We start from the raw sequence: 24,662 nt of genomic DNA, 5'->3' as shown, positions 1-24,662 counted from the left end.
CGCGCGCACATGTGCATGCATTGCCTCAGCTGTTGGGGAGCAAGTCACAAACATCTCTCTTCTTCAGTCTCCCAGTGTGTGCTTTCTAAGAACAAAAACATTCTTTTGCATGACCACAGTACATTTGTCAAAACCAAGAGATTTAATGTTGCCGCAATCCCCTTATCTGTAGTTGGCATGCACGCTTGTCTGTGCTCTGGGCTTTGGGAGACTCGGGAGGGCCTGACTGCTGGGCCTTTCTGGTAGGTGCTGAGCGACGAAGTGAAGAGGAAGCAGTATGATGCGTACGGCTCCGCTGGCTTCGATCCTGGGGCCGGCAGCTCCGGACAGAGCTACTGGAAGGGAGGCCCCACTGTCGACCCAGAGGAGCTCTTCAGGAAGATCTTTGGCGAATTCTCATCATCATCTTTTGGAGATTTCCAGAGTGTCTTCACTCAGCCTCAGGAGGTAAGCTCCTCGTCTTGAAGAATCACTCCTTCACATTTTAGCTGCTCGGCGTGAGGCAAACAGATTTGATCAGTTGCATTTTCTCTAAATTAATAAATAAATGGCATAGCAGCTTCCACAGAATGATCTGGAGGCTGCCGTTTTCATAGGAAATCATTCTCCTGTTTAAGTAAAATCCCGTAGGTAATATGTGTGCATCCATTTTAACTATATTCTTAGAGCTGCTTAATCGGGCAGCCTAAGGCTGAGGCTCTCGGTGTCCATGCCTAGGGTGTAAGTGTTTTATCTCGAAGGCCTGCTACGTTATTCTAGTAGAGCTCAGTCCAGTAGGGAGACCCATGGCATATTTATGTCCTAATAAGACATGATCAGAGTTGAAGAGAGAGGGGGGATGTTTTATGACTTAGGTTATGATTGTGGATCTTTCCAGTTGTCTGTAAGCACTGTGTCCAAATATTACATGTGAACAGTTTGTTGAAAAGTACATTTTCACTTAAAACAAATATTCCCTTTTAAAAACCCTGAGGAGTAGGGCAGAATCACTTGAGTCCCATCCATTCTTACTAGGCCGAGTGTAGGTGAGTAGAATAGTTAAAAGGTAGAGTAGCTGGGTGAAGATGTGAGCAGGGGTGCACAGAGGGGTTTAGTGGAATTTCACGTTCAGTGCAGGTGCTCTGGTTTCATAGCAGCAGATGTCTGTTCAGACCTATGGGAGACGCACCACCAACGGTGGACCTTAATGTAAACTCTGGGCCTCGGATGATTAAGATGTGTTTGTATAGGTTCATTCTTGATTTTAAAAAAATGTATATTCTGGTGAATGATCCTGAAAATGGGAGAGGCTGTGCATGTGTGGGGCCGGGTGGGGGTGTGTGTGGGACCCCTGTACCTCCTTCTCAGTTCTGTAAACGTGAAGCTGCTTTAAAAGAAAAATTAAAGGAACTGGAAACTGCTGACCGTTGCCCTCCTTTATTTTTCAAGTGGAGGGTCATGCTGGTGATTATCAGAAGAAAGATGTCAGGTTGTCCTCTGATTTCTTTAGTACATCATGGAGTTGACGTTCAATCAGGCGGCCAAGGGGGTCAACAAGGAGTTCACCGTGAACATCACTGACACCTGTGAGCGGTGTGACGGCAAGGGGAATGAGCCTGGCACCAAGATGCAGAGCTGCCATTACTGCGGGGGCTCCGGCATGGTAAGAGCCCATCCAGGCCCCATCCTGCTCCTTCCTAGGGGCCTCCTGCCTCTGTCCCACCCACTCTCTTCCTCGTCATCCCGCCATCCCAGGGACAGTTTTCCGGCAGTACTTAGTGATCTGAGAGTCCCTAACTTGGTGGGACTGTTTGATCTGTAACCTTCTTCTTTTCCCCTGAGTGCTCTGGCTTGTTCAGTGGGCTGTCTTCTCTGAAAATACATTTGGGGATGTTTTGGTAATTTGAAACCATGGTATAGGGAGGGAGGTTTAAATTTTGTTTGTAGCATCATCATTTTATCCTCTTTTTTTTAAAGATTTTATTTATTTGAGAGAGAGAGAGCACATCAAGCAGGGGCAGCAGGCAGAAAGAGAGGGAGAAGCAGGCTCCCTCTCTGAGCAAGGGGCCCGATGCGGGCTCCATTCCAGGACCTCGGGATCATGACCGAGCCAAAGGCAGATGCTTAATGGCTGAGCCACCCAGATGCTCTGATACATTTTTTTTAATAATATAAACTTAGAGAACCGTATAGAGAGTCACTCCATTATTCCTTACCCGGAACCAATTGTCAGCCTTCTCTCCCATTTGCTTTGTCATCTGTGGTGTGTATTTTCTTTTCTTTTTTTTTTTTTTTTAAGATTTTATTTATTTATTTGACAGACAGAGATCACAAGTAGGCAGAGAGGCAGGCAGAGAGAGAGGAGGAAGCAGGCTCCCCACCAAGGAGAGAGCCCGATGCGGGGCTCGATCCCAGGACCCTGAGATCATGACCTGAGCCGAAGGCAGAGGCTTTAACCCACTGAGCCACCCAGGTGCCTCCCCAGATAACATGTTTTTGATGAAACACCACATCCCTTTCCAGTGGGCCGTGTCAGGAGTCATAAGGTGTCCATTTGTCCTCTTAGTGGTAATGTGACATTTGATCACTGGTAGTTAAGGTAGTGTCCACTAGGTTTCTTCACTATAAAGTTACTAATTTTCCCTTTGAAGTTAATGAGGAAGCCGTGGTGGGGCACCCTAACACTCTGTAAATGTCCGGTTCCTGATCAGACTTTGACCCGGTAGTTGTGGCATCCATTGATCATTCTTGCCAATTCATTATTACTGGAACGGTCGCAAGATGGTGATTTTCTGATCCCAGCATCCCTCTGTGTTTCTTAGTTGGCATTCTCCTGAAAGGAAGAACTTTCTATTCTCCATTTATGTATTTATCATTCGTTTATAGTAGTATAAACTCAGGTATTCTTATTCACTGGGCTGTAATCGGTTTAATTCCTGCCTTCGATATTCAAATTGTTCTTGACTTGGCCTGTGGAGTCCCTTCTAGCTGGGACATGTCCCTCCTCATTCTTTGAGCACTTCATACAACAGATAGTCTAGACTCACCTTGTGCTTTTCCTGCCACACCCTTGAGCAGTCATTTCTCCAGGGAGTCCTGGTTGCTTCTAGTGTCTCCTGGGATTTAGAAGCCAAGATTTGTGCTCTAGGTGTGCACATGTGTCTGGGGGTTCACTGCTTCTCCACCCTCCCGCAGACAAGGCCAGGCTAAACGTGTGTGTGTGTGTGTGTGTGTGCGCGTGCGTGCGTGTGTGTGCGTGTGTGCTATACTCCTATCTGTACCTCCTTCCATATTATATTTGCATTATAGGTAGAACTGTACACACACAGGTACACACCTATCCCTCCACCCACCATCGCTCTGACAAACCAGTGAATTCAACCTGGTAATTCCACGTCCGGTCCAATACCACAGGGTTCATCTAGTCTTCTGCCTGTCCGTACTTGAAATTTTTTTCTGATAAAGAAAAATCTGGCTTTGATTATCCTCAATATACTTACTCATTTGCTCAACCCTATAACAGAGAAAGGAGTTTAGAATTACTACTCAGACCACTGTGCAAAATCGTCCTAGTTATTGGTATTTGCCGTTTAGAGTTCTTTTCATCTTTTGATTGAATGCGTATAGTTAAAATACTGTGCTCAAAAGTTATTTGGGTCAGTTCTTTTCTCCTCCTTCGCCATGATTATATCTCGTGTATTTAACTGTACTTCGGTTTTCATCGATCATGTTTGTATTCCATTAAGCTGGATTCCTGCTGGAGGGGATTGAGAAGTTGTCTTCCACCATCCTTTAAAATCAGTCATTGTGTGTGTCTGCTGGTGTGACGTAGAAGTTGCCTTTGAGGGCAGAAAAGTTCTTAGAAGTAGAAGTCCCTGATAATCTCGTCACTCTAACATTTTAAGTGTGTGTTTGTGCAGTCGTTGATTAGGAGCGTCATTTTGGGGGGCACCTGGGTGGCTTAGTTGGGCATCTGAATGTTGATTTTGGGGCAGACCATAGGCTCAGGGCCCTGCGATTGAGCCCCACATTGGGCCCCATGCTCAGGGATGGGGGGGCAGTCTGCTTGAGATTCTCTCCCTCTGCCCCTCCCTGACTTGCGCATGCATGCGCACGCACTCCCTCTCTCCCTAACATAGATATATCTTAGGGGCCCCTGGTTGGTTCAGTCAGTTAAGTGTCTGCCTTTGGCTCAGGTCATGATCCCAGGGTCCTGGGATTGAGCCCCGCATCGGGCTCCCTGCTCAGTGGAGAGCCTGCTTCTCCCTCTGCCTCTCCCCACCGCTCATGCTCTCTCGCTTGCTCTTGCTGTCTCTCAGATAAAAAAAGTCTTTAATAAAATTTATTTAAAATAAATCTTAAAAGAAAAGGAACTTCATTTTTGTTTTATATGTTTGTGAATAGGTAATATATGCAGATTATTTAAAAGTTAGTGGATACAGGGACGCCTGGGTGGCTCAGTGGATTAAAGTTTCTGCCTTCGGCTTGGGTCATGATCTTGAGGTCCTGGGATTGAGCCCTGCATTAGGCTCTCTGCTCAGCAGGGAGCCTGCTTCCTCCTCTCTCTCTGCCTGCCTCTCTGCCTGCTTGTGATCTCTCTCTGTCAAATAAATAAATAAAATCTTTAAAAAAAAGAAAAGTTAGTGGGTACAGTTGGTAAATAGTGCAAAATTAGTGTCTCTCCCATTCTCTGCTATCAGCCATTGTGTTTCCACTCCCCAGAAGCATCCCCTGTCCTCCTGGATGTGTGCATGCGTGTGCATGGTTTCCTTTACGAACCGTGTAATACAGTTAGCTCTGTTTCTATCTCAGTATTTATTCTGTTTCTGCTTCTTGGTATATTTGGCCAATGCTCTGTGTACACAGCTGCCCCAGGCTGCGTGACCACAGCGGCTCCTTCACAGATGTGCCATCTCTTACCTCGCCAGGCCCCCATTGGTCTTGTGCTGCTATGCACACCAAGTACTGTCACCTAACACCATTGCTCATGCTCAGCTTGCATCTGTCATATGTGAGGTTGAACATCCTGAGGATTTGAGGTTCAGTTTTCCTTTATGGCCCTTCAGCCTTTTTGCCTTCTCACTGTTGGGTAATTGGTCTTATTCTGAGGCATTTGTAGAAGCTCTTCATAAATGAAGTCGATTAGTCATTCGTCACTGATCTGAATCATGTATTTTCTATTTTGTCATATCGTTTTGAATGATTTTTCTTGTATGTATGTAATTTCAACAGTTGAGGCTCATACGTGGTTTTTCCTCACTTTTCATGTGCCGCAAGTATTTTTCCATGTCTTTGAGTATTTCTGAACATTATTTTTGATGGCCAGTTAAGAGTCCAATGATGGGGTACGCAAAGTTTTGTCTGCAAATCCTCCTGCTGAGAAAAGGGCCGGGCTTACAGCTTGGTGTGCAATCACGTGGAGAGTCCTCCAGAGGGCGCTCTCGGGGAGCATATACATTCCTGGGGCTACGCTGAGCTGCTGCCACTTGTTACAGATAGTTTCCATTGATTGTTCCCGATGGTCTCTCACTTTGAAGGTCCTTTCTCCAATGCTCTGAACTGCTGTCACTTATTTAAAAAAAAATTTTTTTTTCTGAGGAGATAGAGATAAGATAATAAAGCCACAGTGTATTTCTCTAAAAACATGATGCTTGAGACTAGGAAAAAATATCTGTGACACGTGTGCTAAGGGATTAGGGTTCCTAATATGTAAAGCGCTCCTTCACAATAACGGGGGAAAGACCAGCAGCTCATCAGGAAAACTGCGTAAGGTGAACTGTAGAGGAGATGGCGGGTGGGTGGCCGGTGACCGTCTCTCCACGACAGTCGGGGACCTGCAGGTAGAAACCGGAAGATGCTCTTGGCTCACCCCCCAGAGGGCAGGCGTTTCAAAGATGGGTCCAGTCCGTGCCAGCAGGCCTGTGGGACCTGAGCTTGCACACACCCTGATGGCTCTCTGGCTTGTGGGAGTGGCCTCTGCAGGAGCCGTCAGACCCTCGTGCATGCATCCCTGTGGGGAGCTGGCCTACACACCACACTCGGGGTGCAGCGTGTGTGCAAGGTGTCCCCTGCAGCCTTGTGTATAGTACTGAAGCCTCAGTGACCCACCAGAGCGAGTGGCCTGAGATATCATGGTGCATCCCGGTCACGGGATGCTGTGTGCTGCTCCGAAATGCCTTCTGAGATCATTGAATTGTAAAAACGGAAGCAAACTCTACAGTGCGGTGTGCATAGTACTGCCTTGCGGGGACTGCAGACCCGTGGTGCTCACACAGATGGCTCGAAATGCACGTGTCCGGATAAAGTAGGCCGCACAAGCATGTCACCGTGGCTGAGCCTCTGAGGAGGCGCCTGGAACACCTAGGGGACAGGGTGGGGGGACACTTGACTGTTCACTGCTCCTCCGTTTCTTACTTTAGAATTTGGTACTGTGTGCGAGTAAATATAACACAGTTTCTTTCATCATGTTCAGTTAACCAACATGCAATACGTCACTTTTTTGATGTGGTGTTCAGCGGTTCGTTAGTTGCGTGTAACAGCCAATGCTCATCACATCACGTGCCCTCCTTAATACCCATCCCTGGGCTACCCCATCTCCCCCACCCCCCTCCCTTCTGTACCCTTGTTTCCTGGAGTCCAGAGTCTCTAACACATAAACTTTTAAATACAATAGATTTTAAATTAAAAAAATTTAAATATAATAATTATTTGTCCCAGCAATTCTACCCTTGGGGATCTGTCTTACAGATTAGAAGCCTCAGAACAACAACAAAAGAACAACAACAAAAAAGCATCAGAACAGAAGGGTATATATGTAGAGGGTTTCTTCTGTGTTTTGAAATATAAGGTTTTTTTTTAAGATTTTTATTTATTTGAGAGGGAGAAAGAGCGCGCAAGAGCAGGGGGAGGGAGAAGCAGACTTCCTGGGGGAGCAGGGACCCTGGGATCATGACCTGAGCCGAAGGCAGACGGTTAACCCACTGAGCCACTCAGGTGCCCAGGGGCCGCACTCTTTTTAAGATGTGTTTGCTCAGCTCCCTGGGGTTTCAGGAACCTCTACAGAGAGGCACTGTCTCATTTTCCAGGCCCAAATAATCAGCTTGGTGATTTGGTGTTGAGAAGTCAGCATGTTCCAGAAGATCAGATTGACAGTGTGAGCCCCTGCCCCTGTACTCATGGGTGGCATGTTTTAGTGTGTTCACAGAGAACACGAGTCTTCAGTGTGAGACCTTTCTCTGGTGTACGTTGTATCCCCAGAGGCTTGGCTGTTAGAGTTAACCTGTGTGCTTAAGGGTTCCGTTTTCTTCTCTTTATCAGGAAACCATAAATACAGGCCCTTTTGTGATGCGCTCCACGTGTCGGAGATGTGGGGGCCGAGGCTCCATCATCACGACTCCCTGCGTGGTGTGCAGAGGAGCAGGACAAGCCAAGCAGAAGAAGAAAGTGGTGATCCCCGTGCCTGCCGGTTGGTCCTGGGGTCCCCTACGCACTGGGGGCTGGGAGAGTTGAGGCCTTTGTTTCCTTGTGATGGGCTGTTGAAGCTGTGGTTAAGGGCCTAGGGCTCCGTACTGGAAGGGGGACTAGAATCTCCTTGAGTTTTCGTCTTTGCACGAGTCAGGTTTACAGGCTCCACTTGCAGGCCACACTGGGCAGAAGGGACTGGACACGCCTGCTCCGCTCCTGTGTGGGGCTCCTCCACCTTCAGTCGATGAGGCCAGCCTTGTCCCTGCTGCCAGCCCGGTCTGCACCACCACTCCTCCCTCCGGCCTCCAGTGGCAGCCTGTGACTGCTCTCCCCACCTGGCTCTTTCTCCCGGGGCAGGCTTTCCCCATGGCGGGGTGATCATATTACTCGCCCTGCAGAGCACGCTGTGACTGTTGGGGTGGGGAATGTCTCCATTCTCAGCCCCTGCCGGCCTCTGCAGCCCCGTGTCCTGTTAGTCTTCCCTGGCTGCCTGCCCTGCGGCCTTCCTGACTTTACGATCCCAGGATCCTGGGATCATGACCCGAGCTGAAGGCAGATACTTAACAACTGAGCCGATAAACTGCCCCTTTCACGTAGCTCCGGCAACAGGCTGTGATGCCTTCCAGGACAGAGCCTTGGCGTGTACCTCTCCCTGTGTCCGAAGTTCACTTTCCACCTTCTTTTCAGCAGGCTGACTCTCCTCCCAGAGCTCCTAGCCTGAATGTTGCTTCCCCGGGGGCAGCCTTCTGGAGCTCTCCCTGTTCTTTAGATGTCCTTTGTCTTTTCCTTCTAAGAACGTGACCTCTTTGTAATGATGCGTTCGTTAGCGTTACTGTTTGGTCGATAGCTGTGTCCCCTATTAGACTCTGTACTCACTGGGTTCCCACAGATGGGTAGGAGCCGGGGTCCGTGAGCTCTTGTTTGCTCATCAGTTGCTATATTTGCACCTGTGAGAGTCGTTGGATGTGCTGTGGGTAATTGTGTAGCTCCTCAGTAGCAGGCATGGGTGAGGAAGTCAGGGGCTTGTAAATGGATCTAGGGCAGAAAATTCCTTGGGAGGTCCCAAGATAACTCTTCCCTTTTGAGCTTCTGTTCTTCCTTATAGGAGTCGAGGATGGCCAGACCGTGCGGATGCCTGTAGGAAAACGGGAAATTTTCGTCACATTCAGGGTAGGTGCTCTGCCCGCACAGCTTCTCCCTGGCCCTCTCCCGCTGGGCGTGGGTGCGGCCTAGCCCGGCTGGGGAGAGGCTGGTGCTTCCTGGGACCGTGTCTGGCCATCTCCATTTCTGAGGGCAGCAGTGGCCATCTCAGTGGCGTGGTTAAACATGCATCATGTCAAAACTTTGTGCTAGGTTTGGACAGAACAAAGTTTCCTCAAGATTCAGTTGGAAACATAGGACACATAAAAATACAGAACACGTCTTCTCGTGTTTTTACTTATGTATTAAATTGTGTGTGGGGATAGCAAGTGCCAGAGGCACAGCTCTACATACCGGGTGCAGGGGCAGACCCAGGTTTCTGGAACGAGGGGATGGTGAGGGGGATAGCGCCCTGTCTCTGCAGCCCTACCAGGTGCACGACTGAGGGAGGCTGCGCAAGCTGCGTGCGAGACTCCTTCCTCCTCACAGCAAGACTCTGACAACAGCCTGCTGCCCTCGGAGAGGAGAGTGGCCGAGTGCACCACACGGGGGCCAGCGTGCCTCCAAGCAGCCAGAAGAAGAAACCAGAGCCTCACGTGTCAGCACGACACGTCTTGAGACTTCTCAGTTACCAGTGAGGGAAAGAAAGTGGATTCCCAGCAGAGGCAGGGAGGGAGACGGTAAATAGTTTACATGTGAGATGGTGCTGTGTGTTATTTGGGGACACGTGTACGTATGTAGGAACAGTCGCTGCTGCCTTCATTTTGGTGGTCACTCTGGAGGGGGGAGGGGCTGGGGGCTTGTTAGCGCTGCCGGGTTGTGGGCAACCGTGTATGATGGTATTTACTTTAGTCTGTCCATATGTGTGTGAAATATTTCATAATTTAAAGCAAAGAGGAAAAATACCGTAAAGGGTGAACTGCTAGACCAGGAGATCCACAAAGGTGGCCTCCTGGAAGCCAAGCTCTACGACGGGCTCCATCGGGGCTCCAGACTCCGCTCCCCTGTGGTAAGAGACGAGCACAGAGAGGAGACCTGGTTGCAAGGCAAGGAGCGTCTTTGACGCCCAAAAGTGCTTATAAAGTCAGAGTCATTCCAGTGCTGCCCGTCTGTCTTGAGGATAGTTTGTACCAAATAACTGTTTGAAAGATAAACTGCTTGGCTTTTGTAGGTGTACTAGTCTTTCTTTCTTTAAACTTTCTAGGAGAGTAAGATATTTTTTGTTAATGTTCAAAAAGCCAATTTTACTTTTTTATTGGTCGACTGCATGGCTTGATCTGAAACTGACACTCTTGCGTTGCAGCACAGAAACAAATCTGATGTAACTCCCGGAGCCTGGGGTCACGCTGTGCTCTGGCGGAAGTACATTCCGTCCTCGGTCCTCTGTTCCTCACAGAGAAGCAGCGTCACCGAGCGCATGTCAGGGCCTGTGCCCAGGCTGCTGGGACGTGGGGCTGTCGTCCCGTCTCCACGGGGGAGTTCTCCAAGTATGACCGCATCTCCCATGTTTGGCCCTAGGTGCAGAAAAGCCCTGTGTTCCGGAGGGATGGTGCAGACATCCACTCCGACCTCTTCATTTCCATAGCTCAGGCTCTTCTTGGAGGGACAGCCAGAGCTCAGGGCCTGTACGAGACGATTACTGTGACGGTAAGAGGGCGGGGATGTCTTTGCCAGTCTTGTACTTCATTGGTCTCTTGTTTTCTGAAATGGCTGAGAAGTGGCAGCACCTGTGAGCAAGCAGCATGTTGGGGACTCAGAGATGAGGTCTGGGGGAGGCAGCAGGAAGGTCAGGCCATTGCTTGGGTTCGAATCATAGACCATGGGCCTTGACTGTGGAATAGCCACGGAAGGCAGTTCCTGGCTTGCATCCGCTCCTCTGTGAGCATCAGGCACCAGCCTCAGCACTGTACCCCTCTCTTGGCTTTGCCTCCTCCCCGCTCTTACTCTCTGTGCTCCCTCACTCCTCCTGGTGGCCTCGCCTGCCGGCAAGCCCCCATCACAAACTCTGCTCTGGACGGACCCCAGTAGCCAGTTTCCATGTGGTTGTCTAGGAACCGGAATGGCAGTTCTTTCCTAGGAGTAAGTCTTTGTGGCGTGAAAGATTTCCATTGGAGCAACTGGAGACCAAGGCAAATCACGGCTTTCCTTTCTTTGTAGATCCCCCCTGGGATTCAGACAGACCAGAAGATTCGGATGAGTGGGAAGGGCATTCCCCGGATTAACAGCTACGGCTATGGAGATCACTACATTCACATCAAGATAAGAGTTCCCAAGTGCGTGCCCACATAGCCATGGTGAGGTCCTCCCAATCTCCCCACCTTTCCCACCCAGGAGGGGCGGGTTGAGGGCTTTTTCCCGGCCGGGCCCTGTGCTGAGCCCCGGCCTGGGCCTGCTGTCTGTTGCTGTGAGCACTGAGGCTTCAGGCTGGGGCTTCTTCCTCCCTCTAGTCAGGTGTGTCCGGCCCTGGGTTCCCCCCTAGCAAAGTGGGCATAATAAAAAAAAAAAGTTGACCTTCTTAGCTGCTGGAAAATTGAGTATACATCGGGCAGACGTGGCTGTAGCTGCTGTTGATTTTATTATTACTGCTCTCAGGGTACTGGGGGTCTGCTGGGAGAGGCAGATCTGTAACTGGATCATGGTGCTGACATCTGTGTCCTCTGGGAGGAGGGCCGGGCACAGTGCTGTGGCGTCCCACCTCTCTGGGGAAGACCGGCTCTCCAGGACTCCTTTTAGTTAGTTAACTTCCTACATGAGAAGATTGTAAGACCCTCCCCCCCACCCCGCCCCTTTTAAGTTAACTATTTGGTATTGTCTGCTGTTTAAAAACGGCTTAGGGTATTTTAGGAGATTTTCTTCCTTAACATTATGTTAGTTTTCAGGTGTACGACAGCAATTGGATAGTTCAGTAGCTGATGGGGTGCTCGCCATGGTGAGCGTGGTAGTTTCCATTTTCTTGATTAAATCCGTGAGGGTGTGGCTCTCAGGTTCAGGGTGTGTGTCCCTGCCTAGGTTGGGGGCCCCACGTTCCCCACATGCCGACATGGGAACTGGCCCAGACCGTCATTTAAAGGGCTGCCCGGGGGAAACACTCCACTGTGTCTGGTCCACAGGAGACTGACAAGCCGGCAGCACAGCCTGATCCTGAGCTACGCCGAGGACGAGACCGACGTGGAGGGGACAGTGAACGGTGTCACCAACACCAGCACAGGTAAGGCGGCATGGCAACGTGTGGAAGTCCTCTCAGTCGTTGGAGGATGCACGGATCAGAAGCATGTTGGGGTTTTCCTTGCAGAAGCACGGTAGAAAGAGGGTACCTGCGAGCTAGGAAGAGCCGAGTGCCAGCCGTGCTCCCAATAGGGCCGCCCTAACGTGGCCTGTGTGCGCTGAGGTCAGGAGGTCAGCACGCCTCCTGCCAGAGAGCAGCTGTGCATCTCCGAGAGCTGCTTTTCTGAGTTCTATCCGTGGTTCTGCCACTTGCCTTGTGACTTGGGCACAGCCCTACGTGACACTCCTTGTAGCAGCTGAAGGAGAAGATGGGTCCCAAACGGCTCACTGAGACCTCAGTAAAAAAGCCGGTCACGTGGCTGCAGGTCTGCGTGAGCACAGTGGCTCTGACTCTGAACTCGTGTGGCCACGAGCAGATGCCTCACGTACCCGGAGCTCCAGTGTCCTGCTGTCTGTGCGGTGTATGTATACATGAGTGATCTGACACCGAAATGCTGGCAGACGGGAGCTCTGGTGATGGACACTGTGGCCGTGGCACCTCTTCCCGTGGGAGGTGGGGGTGCGCTGCGGAGGAAGGCTGGGGCTCTGCTGATGGGGTGCTTGCTCGGATGGGGACAGGCCGTGTGGGTGCTCTGGCTTCAGCCACGCATGCTTCCTCCTCGTTGCCTCGTTGTGTTTTCGTCTGGGTCCTGGACGCCCCTACCCATGTCCTTAGAGCCTGAATGGTCCCCCGGAGCAGGTAATGGGAGTTCCCGGTGAGCTGAAGGACTTGGCCTGGGAGCCCAGGGGTGGCCGTCCCAGCGGCAATGGCTCTGCATGGACTTTGTTGAGCTGTGCGTGGAGTCCAGGGGACCGAGTCCTCTGCGCAGAAGCTGCCACCACAAATCCTCTCTGTAGCCTGACCAGATCGAAGGGTTTGGTGCCTGGACTTTTATATTCTTGTTACATCCCTTGAAGTAAAGAGAAGGGAGAGTATCTCTTCCGTGTAATGCTGGTTGTGCTCCTCAAGCCGTCCCAGTCACCTAGCATGGGAGTCTTGCTCTGCAGACACCCTAGCTTTCCTCCTCTCCCCACCTACGGGGAGCTTGACATCTGCCTGAGTGAGCCCACGTGGTGATGTGGGCCTTGTTCACTGTATTAGAATGTCAGTGTTTTTATAAAAAGTTCCTTTTTTTTAAACCTGGTGGTTTAAATTGAGAGTTGGTCATACGGTCAGCTTACTTACGAGTGTGTGCTTCTGAGCCTCGTGATTTTCATGGTTGATCCTTGTCTGGAGAGCAAGTTCCCTTTCCCCTTGTCCAGCCAGGCTTTATCGGGAACCTCATGTGTGCCAGACACTTTGCTAGTTCCTCCTTTTAAATTTTTATTGACATAATTTTACTGAGCATAACTTAACTTTAATATATGCATTGAATGACTTTCTGGCAGTTGTTTATAAAGTGAAGTAGGTGTGCCAAATTATTTTTCCTTTCCCACTCACTTTCACTGTCATTTCAGAGTTGTATTCCACTGGGAAGTTTGGCTCCCAGACACGATTTTTCTTTAATTTTTCTAAAATTTTATTTATTTATTATTTTTTTAAGATTTTATTTATCTATTTGACAGAGAGAGAGAGAGATCACAAGTAGGCAGAGAGGCAGGCAGAGAGAGAGGGGGAAGCAGGCTCACCATTGAGCAGAGAGCCCGATATGGGGCTTGATGTGGGGCTCTATCTCAGGACCCTGAGATCATGACCTGAGCCTAAGGCGGAGGCTTAACCCACTGAGCCACCCAGGTGCCCCTATTTTTATCTTTTTAAAATTTCATTTTATTTAATTTTTTTAAAAGATTTTATTTATTTATTTGACTGACAGAAATCACAAGTAGGCAGAGAGAGAGGAAAGCAGGCTCCCTGCTGAGCAGAGAGCCCGATGTGGGACTCGATCCCAAGAAGCTGAGATCATGACCTAAGCCGAAGGCAGAGGCTTTAACCCACTGAGCCACCCAGGCGCCCCTCTTTTTTTTAATTTTTTAAAAAAGATTTTATTAATTTGTGACAGAGAGAGGGAAAGTGTGTGTGAGAGAGAGAGAAGGAACACAAGCAGGGGGAGCAGCAGAGGCAGAGGGAGAAGCAGGTTTCCTGCTGAGTAGAGAGCCTAATGCAGGGCTTGACCCCGGGACCCTGAGATCATGACCTGAGCTGAAGGCAGATGCTTACTGACTAAACCAAACCAGGTGCCCCCAGACATAACTTTTTATTTATTTATTTTTTAAAAGATTTTATTTATTTATTTAACAGACATATCACAAGTAGGCAGAGAGAGGGAGTGGAAGAAGCAGGCTCCCTGCTGAGCAAAGAGCTGGATGTGGGGCTTGATCTCAGGGCCCTGGGATCACGACCCGAGCCGAAGGCAGAGGCTTTAACCCACTGAGGCACCCAGGCGCCCCCCCCCCCCCTTTTTTTTAAAGTTGTTTTTTTTTTTTTTTTTTTTAAGATTTTGTTGACATAACTTTTTAAATAGCATTTAAGAGTCTTGGAATTAACTTCAAAGAGCACGTTGTCAGTCTGCTGCCCGGATGTGGTTCAACTTTACTATACTGTGAAGAGTGTTACTTGTGTAGTCTTCTTGTGAAAATATGACACTACATACAATTCCCATTTCCTGACAACTTCACTAGCAGTGGGTCACATTTATTTAAGTAGAGTCTGAATCTCTTACTTCAAGCTTTAACAAAACGTAACTGAGCTGTACTAGAAGCAGTTGTGTTCCGATATCATTGTTTCATGAGATAAGGTGTACTCAGATCACCTTTTTTTTGTTTTTAAGATTTAATTTGCTTATCTGATAGAGCAAAAGCAGAGGGAGCAGCAGGCAGAGGGAGAGGGAGAAACAGGCTCCCTCCTGATCAGGGAGTGCAATATGGGACTCGATCCCAGGGTGCCCAGGTCATGACCCGAGCCAGAGGCAGATGCTCAACTGACTGAGGCCCCTAGGCATCCCTCCAATCACTTGTTTAATGGCCTGCAAGTACCCTGGAGTAGGGTGTCCTTGGAGACTGCCGAGCATCATCACAGATACAGACTGATTCCGGGGTGTCTTTGCTTTTGTTAGGGAAGGGGCACCCAGAAGGCATTTGGGATAGATACAATTACATAGGAAACTGACCTAAAGTTTTGGGGGAATTTAGTCTCTCTCGCTTATTTTTGGTCCCTGATGTAGCTGGTGAAAGCCTTAATGGCCAAGCCTAACTTCTTTCCCAGTCTGTGAACCAGAAAGTCCAGAAAGATGTGGTGTGCTTAGGGACTCTCAGGACTCAGGGCTAAGCAACAAGACTCAGGGAATCGGGGCGCTCTGATGACTTTCTGAGTTAAAGACAGCGTGGCTCATTGTTTGTGTTTCTGGGTCATTGTTAATTCTCGGTGACAACACCCATATACACGTTTAACTGTAAGTGTAGAAACCAATTTCAGAGCTCGTATCCCACCTGCTGTTTCTCTTCTCTGATGACATAGTTGACAGTGTTGACCTTTACACAGGCTGGAGGCAGGAAGATGATGAAGGAAAGACCTTTTTTTGTGTGTGTGTGTTTTTTTTTTTTAAGATCTTAAAAAAAAAAGATTTTATTTATTTATTAGACAGATCACAAGTAGGCAGAGAGGCAGGCAGAGAGAGAGAGGAGGAAGCAGGCTCCCCGCTGAGCAGAGAGCCTGACATGGGGCTCGATCCCAGGACCCCGGGATCACGACCTGAGCTGAAGGCAGAGGCTTTAACCCACTGAGCCACCCAGGCACCCCAGGAAAGACGTTTTAATGGAATGAGAAGACTTCTTGTGGGCTCAGGCTTTGCGTGTAGACCGTTCAGGAAGTCAGGCTGTGACTGTAGACCTGCACGTCCACCTGTAGGGTGACCCAGTCCTTAGAAATCAGGTCCTGGAGTCCTGTTTCTTCAGACTTAACATTCGTTTAGCATTTGTTGAGTGTTAAGAAATGATGTGCGGTGACAGGGTCCCTGCCTTCAGCCAGCTGCAGATGGTGGGAGAAGGTGGCAAGTGTTGAACCCCAGATATGTGCCAGACCCTCCTCATAACACTAGGACTTTGTGCACGTGGAGAAAAAATTTTGGCCCAAAAGTGTGGCACATATTCATGGGATGAACATTAAGTGTTACTCTTCCCCTGGCCTCACCTTATAAATAGCCATCAAGCAGTCCTGACCTGGAATCCCTGTCTGTAGGAAGCTGGCATGTTCTCTATCTCCCCCAGCACCTTGCATAGCGCCTGGCACAAGGCCACTCAGTAAATGTTGGCTGCATTTATTTGAATTCATTTGAATTCACTTTTCCTAACCATTGGCTGGGAGATGTTCTGAGGGATAGGAATATAAGCCGATCTGGGGAGAGAGGAGACCTGTGGCTTCGGCTTGGACCTCTGTTAGACTGGCTGGGCAGCCCTTCTGAAGGTATGAACTAGAGGTGCTTGTGTAATGCCCCTTTGGCTGGAGTGGGATTCCAGCATGGGCATTTCCTCTTCTAATGTCAGGAGTCACGTACTGGCTGTGTTTACAGAAGCTTTGGAGCCAAGTGCCCTTGTTTGTGTCCTGTCCTGAGATCAGCAGGCACCTGAATGTCCAGGATATCCTGTAAGGACACGTCCGTCCTCCTGCCCCAGGCTAGAAAAGCCCTGTGTTTATAGACTTGGTCATCTATGTGCATAGTTTATTCCTGACATTTGGTTCAGAGTTTTAAATTTGGTGCTTACATCCTTTGATGCCCCTGCCAGTAAACCTTGTTCCTGAAGGAAACTGTAGTCCTTTTATCCAAATTTAAAGTAGAGATGAGAGGGGCGCCTGGGTGGCTCAGTCATTAGGCATCTGCCTTCAGCTCAGGTTGTGATCCTGGGGTCCTGAGATGATCCTGCTCGGCAGGAAGCCTGCTTCTCCCTCTCCCACTGCCCCTGCTTGTGTTCTCTCTCTTGCTGTGTCTCTGTCAAACAAATAAATAAAATCTTCAAAAATAAATAAAAATAAATAAAAATGAAAAAATAAAATAGAGATGAGGGATCTGGGTGGCTGGTCGGTTAAACGTCTGCTCTCAAGTCATGATCTTGGGAGCCTGGGATAAGCCCCACGTCAGGCTCCCTACTGCATGGGGCATCTGCTTCTCCCTCTCCCTCTAGCTCCCCCTGCTTGTGTGCACTCACTTGTGCGCGTGCGCGCTCTCTATTAAATCAATAAAATCTTAAAAAAAAAAAAAAAGATGAGACGCTATTCCTGGTGGTAGGGGGTGAGAATTTCTGGGCTTGTGTCTGTGTTTTGCTATTTTATTTATTTTTTTATTGTGAATCATTAACCAGTTCACTAGGTGCTTGTTCTGGGGACTTTGGCCACCATGCCTCAAATGCCTGTCGCCATGGGACATAATTGCTCCCCGCCTTCCAGGTGACGACAGCAGAGTTGGGGGAAGAGGATGACAGCAATTCAAGTGTTTCTGTGCGCTGTCATGACTGGTAGCTAACAGTTTGGGTTCTGATGTCCGCTGATGCATGGCCCTGGTCTGCTGTTATTGGCTGGAAATTGGAAAAAGTGATTAGGCAAATCACTTCCCCTTTTGGGAACAATAATAACACCTACTTCATGGGGTCTTTATATGATCAAATGAGATCAAGTAGGGAAAGTGTGTAACATGGTACTTGGCACATATTAAAAGCTCTACCAGCTCTAACTCATAGCGACACGTGCCCACACACAAAGATTTGTCGTCCCCATAACAAGAACACTACGAAATTCAGTAGTCTTGCTCTCCTGTGTCTGAGGAGACCCAGGAGTGATGGGAAATTTCTGAGTTGTGTGTTGCTTTGTGTTAGGAGGGTCTTTGCCTTTATATAAGAGTGGGGACGTGAAGGACTATGGGAAGGCAAACATGGCCTGGTCATCTGTGGCAGTGGCACCTCTGCTGTGGTGATTGTTCAGTGCCCAGGTCCTCCACGGGGAGCTCTGGGAGTCCTGGCCACCTTGGCTTTGGTGATCGCTCAGACCTTGGTTAGCACATCCTTGTTTGGGGCCACTGCTCTCTTTCTGCACTCTGGGAACATGCCAGGTGAATGGGACTACCCAGAGGGGTGAACCCTAGGACGACTCTACCCACCCCTGCTTGGAGCCTGGTAACCTGACTGAGACCTTGGGGACCATGACCATTTCTTCCTGTGCCACGCAGTGTACTTAGCATATCCGTCCTAGCATATCAATGACGTGCCCTACAGTTTAAAATGCTGTCCGGTGCATCATCTAGCTCATGGCAGACTCATGCCCTACCTGCCTACTGTGCTGGCAGATCTTGAAAAGGACTAGCTTATGCAGTAACCTTGATCTCTGTAGCCTCTGCCTGGACTCTGGAAAAACAGCAGAGCAGCTTCCCTTTGTCTGGAGCATCTGGCTTAGATGCTTTTATTTTTATTTTTTTAATTAATTAATTCATTCATTTTTTTAAAGGTTTTTAAAATTATTTATTTATTTGACAACAGAGATCACAAGTAGGCAGAGAGAGAGAAGAAGAAGGCTCCTCGCTGAGCAGAGAGCCCGATGCGGGGCTCAATCCCAAGATCCCGGGACCGTGACCTGAGCCGAAGGCAGAGGCTTTAACTCACTGAGCCACCCAGGCACCCCGGCTTAGATGCTTTTGATAGGGAGTTTGTCCAGTGACATACCGGGTCCCCCACTGCCATCATTACAGGTCAAAAGAACTGCACATGTTGTGGGATTCCACGAGGCATCGAGTCCCCTCCCTGAGTGTCCTGGAGACATTAGATGCACATGTATGGAACGTGGAAACTGCTTGGTTGGTAGTGACACGTGTTCTTCACCTTCCAAGGGTCACTGGCAAGGTTTTTAAGGGCTGGGTCCTGGACCCGACTGCTTGGGTTTGAACTCCGTTCTCCCTCCCACCTACCAGCTCTGTGACTTTGAGCAAACTGCCTAATCTCTCTGTGTATTCATGTTTTGTGTTTTTAATTTTTTTTAATCTGTGGAATTTTCTTGTAAAGGATTAAATGAGCTCCTGTGAAATCTGTGTGTCCTGGCCTGGAAGGCGTGGCACTTGGCAGTTGTGACAGTTGTTACAATGAAGATAGCTGGTCATTGTCCCTCTCTGTCTTGTTTACCTGTTGTGGGCCAGTGACTGAGGAGCAGTTGGGATCCACTGAAGCACCCGGTGGCCGGTTTGCTTCAGTCATCTGACAGGCGAGGCTGCCCTGGCCAGGGCAGTGGTCCTCTCCCCTCTCAAGACAATGGTTGGTGGCTTCTTGAGTGCCTAGCCACCGGGTGGTCAGGTGTGGGTAGGCGGGGCCAGGGGTGGGACTCCTGGAAGTGGCGCCCTTGACCCCAGTTCTTTCTGCTGTTTGTGCCCAGGTGGCAGGACCATGGATAGCTCCACAGGAGGCAAGGCTAGGCCTGAGGCTGGGGAGGACAAGGAGGGATTCCTTTCCAAACTTAAGAAAATGTTTACCTACTGATACCCAGCCGAGGTAGGAAAACCCTGAGGTTTCTTCCCCTTTGTTTCCCTGTGAACTAACCCCTGTTTCCCCTCACTTTAACCAGTGTCATACCCTGCCCCCTACTCCCAGCCTTGGAAGAGGTGCCAATCTAGGTGTGGTGTATCTGGTGCTCATCAGAACCAGGGCTCCCAGTCTGTGCAGATGCTGGCATCAGGGCTAGAAGGCAGCCTCAGCGAGCAGCGCCAGGCTGCACCAGACCACCCCAGCCGGCCTCTGCCATGTCCACTTCCTGGAGAGGTTGTACTGGGGGCTGCCTCACAGCCCTCCTTCCACCAGCTTCTGGGGGCCTGGGTCCCACAGTAGTGGGAACCAGGCTACCCACGGTCACAGGGGGTGAGTCACAGCAGAGCCAGGCCTAGACCTCAGATCTCCCCAGCCTCCTGACTCAGCGCCCACCCTGCCTGGGAGGCTCAGGGCCACGTAAACCTCAGGGGGCTGCCAGGAGTCACGCTTGCTCACTGTGATGTCTCAGGACTCGCTTTTTACTTGTTCTGGTCCCTGGTGGCTGGGACTCCTGGTGCAGCTCCCTCCCAAGGATGACAGAAGCCCACCCACAGGGTGTCATCCTCCTGGGATGCTGGTGAAACGTAACCATTTGTGTCTTGGCTTAGGAAAACGGTCCACTGGAAACTAGGCCGGGAGCGGCTGCCCCTCCTCATGGCCAGGGCACCGGAAGGATTCCAGAACAACAGCACTGAGCCCCTGCCTGCAGAGGCCCTGGGCCGCCTTGGCAACAGCAAAATCATGTGACAACACACATCTCCATGGAACGGTCACAGGGGACAACCTGTGAGCAGTAAGGTGTGGCACACATAAGGGATGTTAGAACTTTCCTGTCCATGGGTAGGTGACGTGGCCTCTTCTGGCTCAGGCGGAATAAAACAACTGGACACTTTTTGCAGAGCTAAAACTCTAATTTGGAATCAAATGTGGAGATATTAGTTAAAGAATTAAAGGCCATGCTTACAGCTTAAAAATGAAGCCTTAAGCTGCACCGAGTCATGAAGTGATTAGTGGAATGAGTCTTTTCTACCAGGTTGTCTTTCTGAGGAACCTGGGGCCTGCGTGCCCCACCACGTACATCATCCAGTCTTCAGCAGGGACGTCCTGTTCTCTTCCTGGAGTGAGTTTTAATTCCCAAAGATCCCAAGCAGCTGGAATGTGGGCACTTTGCGGCCTGGGGAGGCGCATACCAAGGGCATCCCTGGACATGCCATTCCTGACCATGTGGGCTGTGATCTTGATTAGGACGGAGAGTCCTTCCTTCCATCCCATGTGGGGTGGCCTTTCGTCCCCAACTGTTGAGTTTTGTTGTTCCAAGCCGGGCGTTGAGTGGGGCTCCTGCCCTTCTGCTGGACCAAAGGTGGTCACAGCTGCAGGCTAATGGGCCTGTTACCCCAGAGCCCTGGACCCTCTGGCTGCCAGGGGCTTGGATCTCACCACTCACACTGTTGACACCTGTTTTCAGAAGTATGTGTAAATTATTCAGTGCGGAGAGTCATCATCTTCTGTGGAAATGTTTGTTCAGAAAAGGAAAGCACAGCCTGAGCAATTGCAGGTTTCACCGTCCAGCCAGAGCAAAACACACTGTCCCCAGCCTCGGTTTGTAGGATATATATTCAGGCTCCATGTGTTTCCAGATCCTCCTACTGCGGTAAGACAGGCTAATGGAGAAAACTTCTGAATAGTTTCCGTTTTGTTTTCCTTCATGATTTACTAAAATAAAGTATCTATTACTGTCTGATCTAAGAATGTAAAATGATTCTGTGTCAGTGTAAATAAGATTACAGCCAAAAGATATTTAAAGCATAAATTGTGGTCCTTTGTTCTTTGAAATTTCAGAGTTCAGACTACTTTCTGCCGGGGTCTTAGCTGTGGGGTTGCTGGTATGCCATCTGCAGACAGGGCTGTCCCATGTCACCGCTGGCCATCCTGGGGCTGGCTGGAGAGTTAGCCGGCCTCGTCCACGGAGTCCCACCAGCCCAGGAGCAGCTGCACGCTGACCAGCACTGACCCTCCAGCCCAGATCCCAGAGCAGGGAGCTCGCCACGGGACAGCGTGCTGATTGGAGTGAATGTTGTGAGATTCAGTGTAACTTTTTCTTTGGGAGCCCGCGAGAAGATGTGCATGTCACTGCCTCCCTCGCTAGATTTCCCCCCTGTTATTTTCTGAGGAACGCTGATTATTTATTGATTTAATTTATTTTTTGCATTACAGTTTTTGCTCATTGTAGTTTGGCTAGTCGGGGCTCCCAGCTGAGGCTCAGAAAAGCCCCAGTGCCTGGCACAGCCAGAGTGGCCCTGAGCACAGACAGAGCTCAGACCCATCCCAGGGTTCTGGGCTGAGCCTGGGAGCCATGGGAGCCCTTGCTGGGCTGGGTGAAGAGGTTGGGAAGCGCTGGTGGGCACAGGAGAGGAGTGGAGAAGCAGGTGGGGAGGAAGCGTGCAGTCATGTGTGGCTGAGTCTGACCTGGGCCCTGGAGCCTGGCTCCCACCCGCTACACACCTCTGCTGGGGGTTGGGTGGAATTGAATGCTTGCTTCTCTTTCATGAACCCCCCCCCCACAAAGACGACAGTTCTGTCCAGTCCCACAAGCTTCTTGGTTACCCAGGTGTCCAGAGACTGCCCTGCCCTCATTCTGCCCTTCTGTGCACTGGGGTCTGTCACTGAATTATGTAGACACTTATAGCTCTTGCAGAAGGCGTGTTTTAGCACTGGGGAACCTGTATTTTGTATCTTTTATTTATTTTTAAAGTACTTAAAAAAAATTTTTTTTTAAAGATTTATTTATTTGACAGAGAGAGATCACAAGTAGGCAGAGAGAGAGAGAGAGAGAGGGAAGCAGGCTCCCTGCTGAGCAGAGAGCCCGATGCGGGACTCGATCCCAGCACCCTGAGATCATAACCTGAGCCGAAGGCAGTGGCTTAACCCACTGAGCCACCCAGGCGCCCTTTAATTTTTTTTTTTTTTTTAAGATTTTATTTATTTATTTGACAGAGAGATCACAAGCAGGCAGAGAGGCAGGCAGAGAGAGAGAGGAGGAAGCAGGCTCCCCGCCGAGCAGAGAGCCCGATGCGGGGCTCGATCCCAGGACTCCAAGATCATGACCTGAGCCGAAGGCAGCGGCCCAACCCACTGAGCCACCCAGGCGCCCCTAATTTTTTATTTTTAAAATATTTATTTATTTGAGAGAGGGAGTGTGAGTGATCCAGTATGAGTGGGGGTTGGGCAGAGGGAGAAGCAGGCTCCTGGCTGAGCAGGGAGCCCGATGCGGGACTCGATCCCAGCACCCTGAGATCATAACCTGAGCCGAAGGCAGACACTTAACTGACTGAGCCACCCAGGCGCCCCAGAGATCTTATGCTTAAGTAATCTCTGCACCCATGGTGGGGCCTGAGCTTACACCCCCAAGATCGAGAGTCCCACCACTACCGACTGAGCCAGCCGGGTGGCCCATATCTTTGCACCGGAAGTTAGGTCCATTTGGCGTGATGAGCCCGGCAGCAGCTTATAGTGACTGGGCCCCGACCTGCTTTCCCCGTGCCCGGAGACCACAGGGAATGGTGGAGACCGGCGGCGCTGTCGGAAGGAGACGTCTCCTCTTCAGCTCTATCAAAGAGGGCGCCACTGGAGTTCACACCGGTGCTTCCAGATCGTTTGGGGCTTTGGGAGAGAAGCTGGGCATCCAGACTTTAACGTGGTGATTTTAGTTACTTCATTTTGGGGGATTACCTGTGCTCTACAATTCAGCCATTGAAAGTGTACAGTTTAGTGGATTTTAGTTCAATGTTGTGCTACTATCACAATTTTAGAAATTTCATCACCCCAAAGAGAAATCCCATGTCCATCAGCAGCAGTTACTCCCCATTTCCCCAGGTCCCCCAGACCCTGGCAAGCACGAATCTACTTCCTGCCTCTATGATCTGCCTGTTTGGCACATTTCATGTAAACGGGATCATACAATAGTGACCTCTTCTGGTTCCTTCTGGTTTCACTTACTATAATGTGTTAAGGTTCATTCATGTAGCATGAATCAGTACTCCTTTTTATGGCTAAGTAAATTCCATTCTGTGAGTAGACCACATTTGTTTTCCAATCATTCCTTGGTAAGCATTTGGGTTATTTTCAGCCTTAGGCTGTTACCAGTAACACTAGGAAAGCTGTCTCATTTTAAAATGTTAGCAGCTCTTGGGGCGCCTGGGTGGCTCAGTGGGTTAAAGCCTCTGCCTTCGGCTTGGGTCATGATCCCGGGGTCCTGGGATCAAGCCCCACATCAGGCTCTCTGCTCGGCGGGGAGCCTGCTTCCCTCTCTCTCTCTGCCTGCCTCTCTGCCTACTTGTGATCTCTCTCTGCATCAAATAAATAAATAAAATCTTTAAAAAAAATAAAATGTTAGCAGTTCTTTATATAAGGTACTTAGGGGTCAAGCTTATAGATGCAAAGTAGAATGGTTCATGTGGGGCTGGGGTGGGGTGGGATGGGGAAGAGAATGGGAAGTTAGTGTTTAATAGGAACAGAATTTGGGAAGGTGAGAAAGTTCTGGAGATGGATGGTGGTGAGGGCCACACAACTGAATATAATCCACTGAACTGTACACTTAAATGTGACTAAAACAGGGGGCACGTGGGGGACTCATATAAGCATCTAGCTCTTGGGTTTCCCCCCCCACCATGATTATCTCTGCCCCTCTTCTCTGCAGCCCTGTGTCAGTCTATAACTATTTGTGCATATTTGTATCTGGCTCTCCCACCAACCTGAGCTCCTCAGGGCAGAGAACATAACCTTTCTGGTTCATGTTGTATTTAGGTTGTCCAGGTGCTTTCTCAAGTAATCAGTTAATGGATTGAATGTATATGGTAGGACTGCAGGTACAGAGGGTTGGGTAGGACGGAGGTTATGCAAATCTGTAGAGGAAAAGCAGGCCTGCCATGGGACCTCGGGTACGTGACCTGTGTATTCTGGGCGTTGACCTTCCTCTTCTCTGAAGTGAGCGGGAGAAGTGGAACCAGCCCCACCATCGCAAGCCCGTGCATACACCACCAGTGAGACCTCGGGGTCACTTCCTTGGCTTTGCCTCCAGCCTTTGCTCTGAGCAGTGTGTCACCTGTTGTCAGTGGTGTGCAATCGTGGCGACCTCTGCTCCAGTCTGCCTCCAGATGTTATGCCCTGCTGTTCTGAAGATCATCCAGATCTCAGGGCTGCCACAGCTGGGGAAACATCCCATCCCAGAAGGTGATGCCTTTGAGTTCCAAGAGCAAATGTGCAGTTGGCCTCACTAGCTCTCTGGACATGAAGGCTGCGTTTGCCGGGCTGTCACCAGGTAGCAC

General features: G+C 49.7%; 1 protein-coding gene across 2 annotated transcripts in view; it reads left to right on the top strand.

Moving 5' to 3' along the window:
• DNAJA3 (DnaJ heat shock protein family (Hsp40) member A3) overlaps window positions 1–20,344 on the top strand; it is a 28,300-nt gene extending 7,956 nt beyond the window's left edge. Inside the window, exons 4-12 of one of the 2 annotated variants that reach the window (XM_032843753.1) lie at window positions 247–447; window positions 1,490–1,642; window positions 7,297–7,444; window positions 8,549–8,613; window positions 10,102–10,230; window positions 10,741–10,856; window positions 11,694–11,791; window positions 19,190–19,305; window positions 19,947–20,344. In XM_032843753.1, the coding sequence (XP_032699644.1) occupies window positions 247–447; window positions 1,490–1,642; window positions 7,297–7,444; window positions 8,549–8,613; window positions 10,102–10,230; window positions 10,741–10,856; window positions 11,694–11,791; window positions 19,190–19,293 (1,014 nt within the window). In that variant the 3' untranslated portion in view covers window positions 19,294–19,305; window positions 19,947–20,344. The remainder of the gene's footprint in view (window positions 1–246; window positions 448–1,489; window positions 1,643–7,296; window positions 7,445–8,548; window positions 8,614–10,101; window positions 10,231–10,740; window positions 10,857–11,693; window positions 11,792–19,189; window positions 19,306–19,946) is intronic. The other variant, XM_032843755.1, reaches the window with a different exon arrangement.
• The last annotated feature ends 4,318 nt before the right edge of the window (window positions 20,345–24,662 follow it).

This window comes from Lontra canadensis, unplaced genomic scaffold (assembly GCF_010015895.1).
Source record: "Lontra canadensis isolate GAN:19392208 unplaced genomic scaffold, GSC_riverotter_1.0 scaffold143, whole genome shotgun sequence".
In the NCBI taxonomy this organism is placed as follows: Eukaryota; Metazoa; Chordata; class Mammalia; order Carnivora; family Mustelidae; genus Lontra; species Lontra canadensis.
This window is presented reverse-complemented; position numbering and strand designations above follow the sequence as displayed.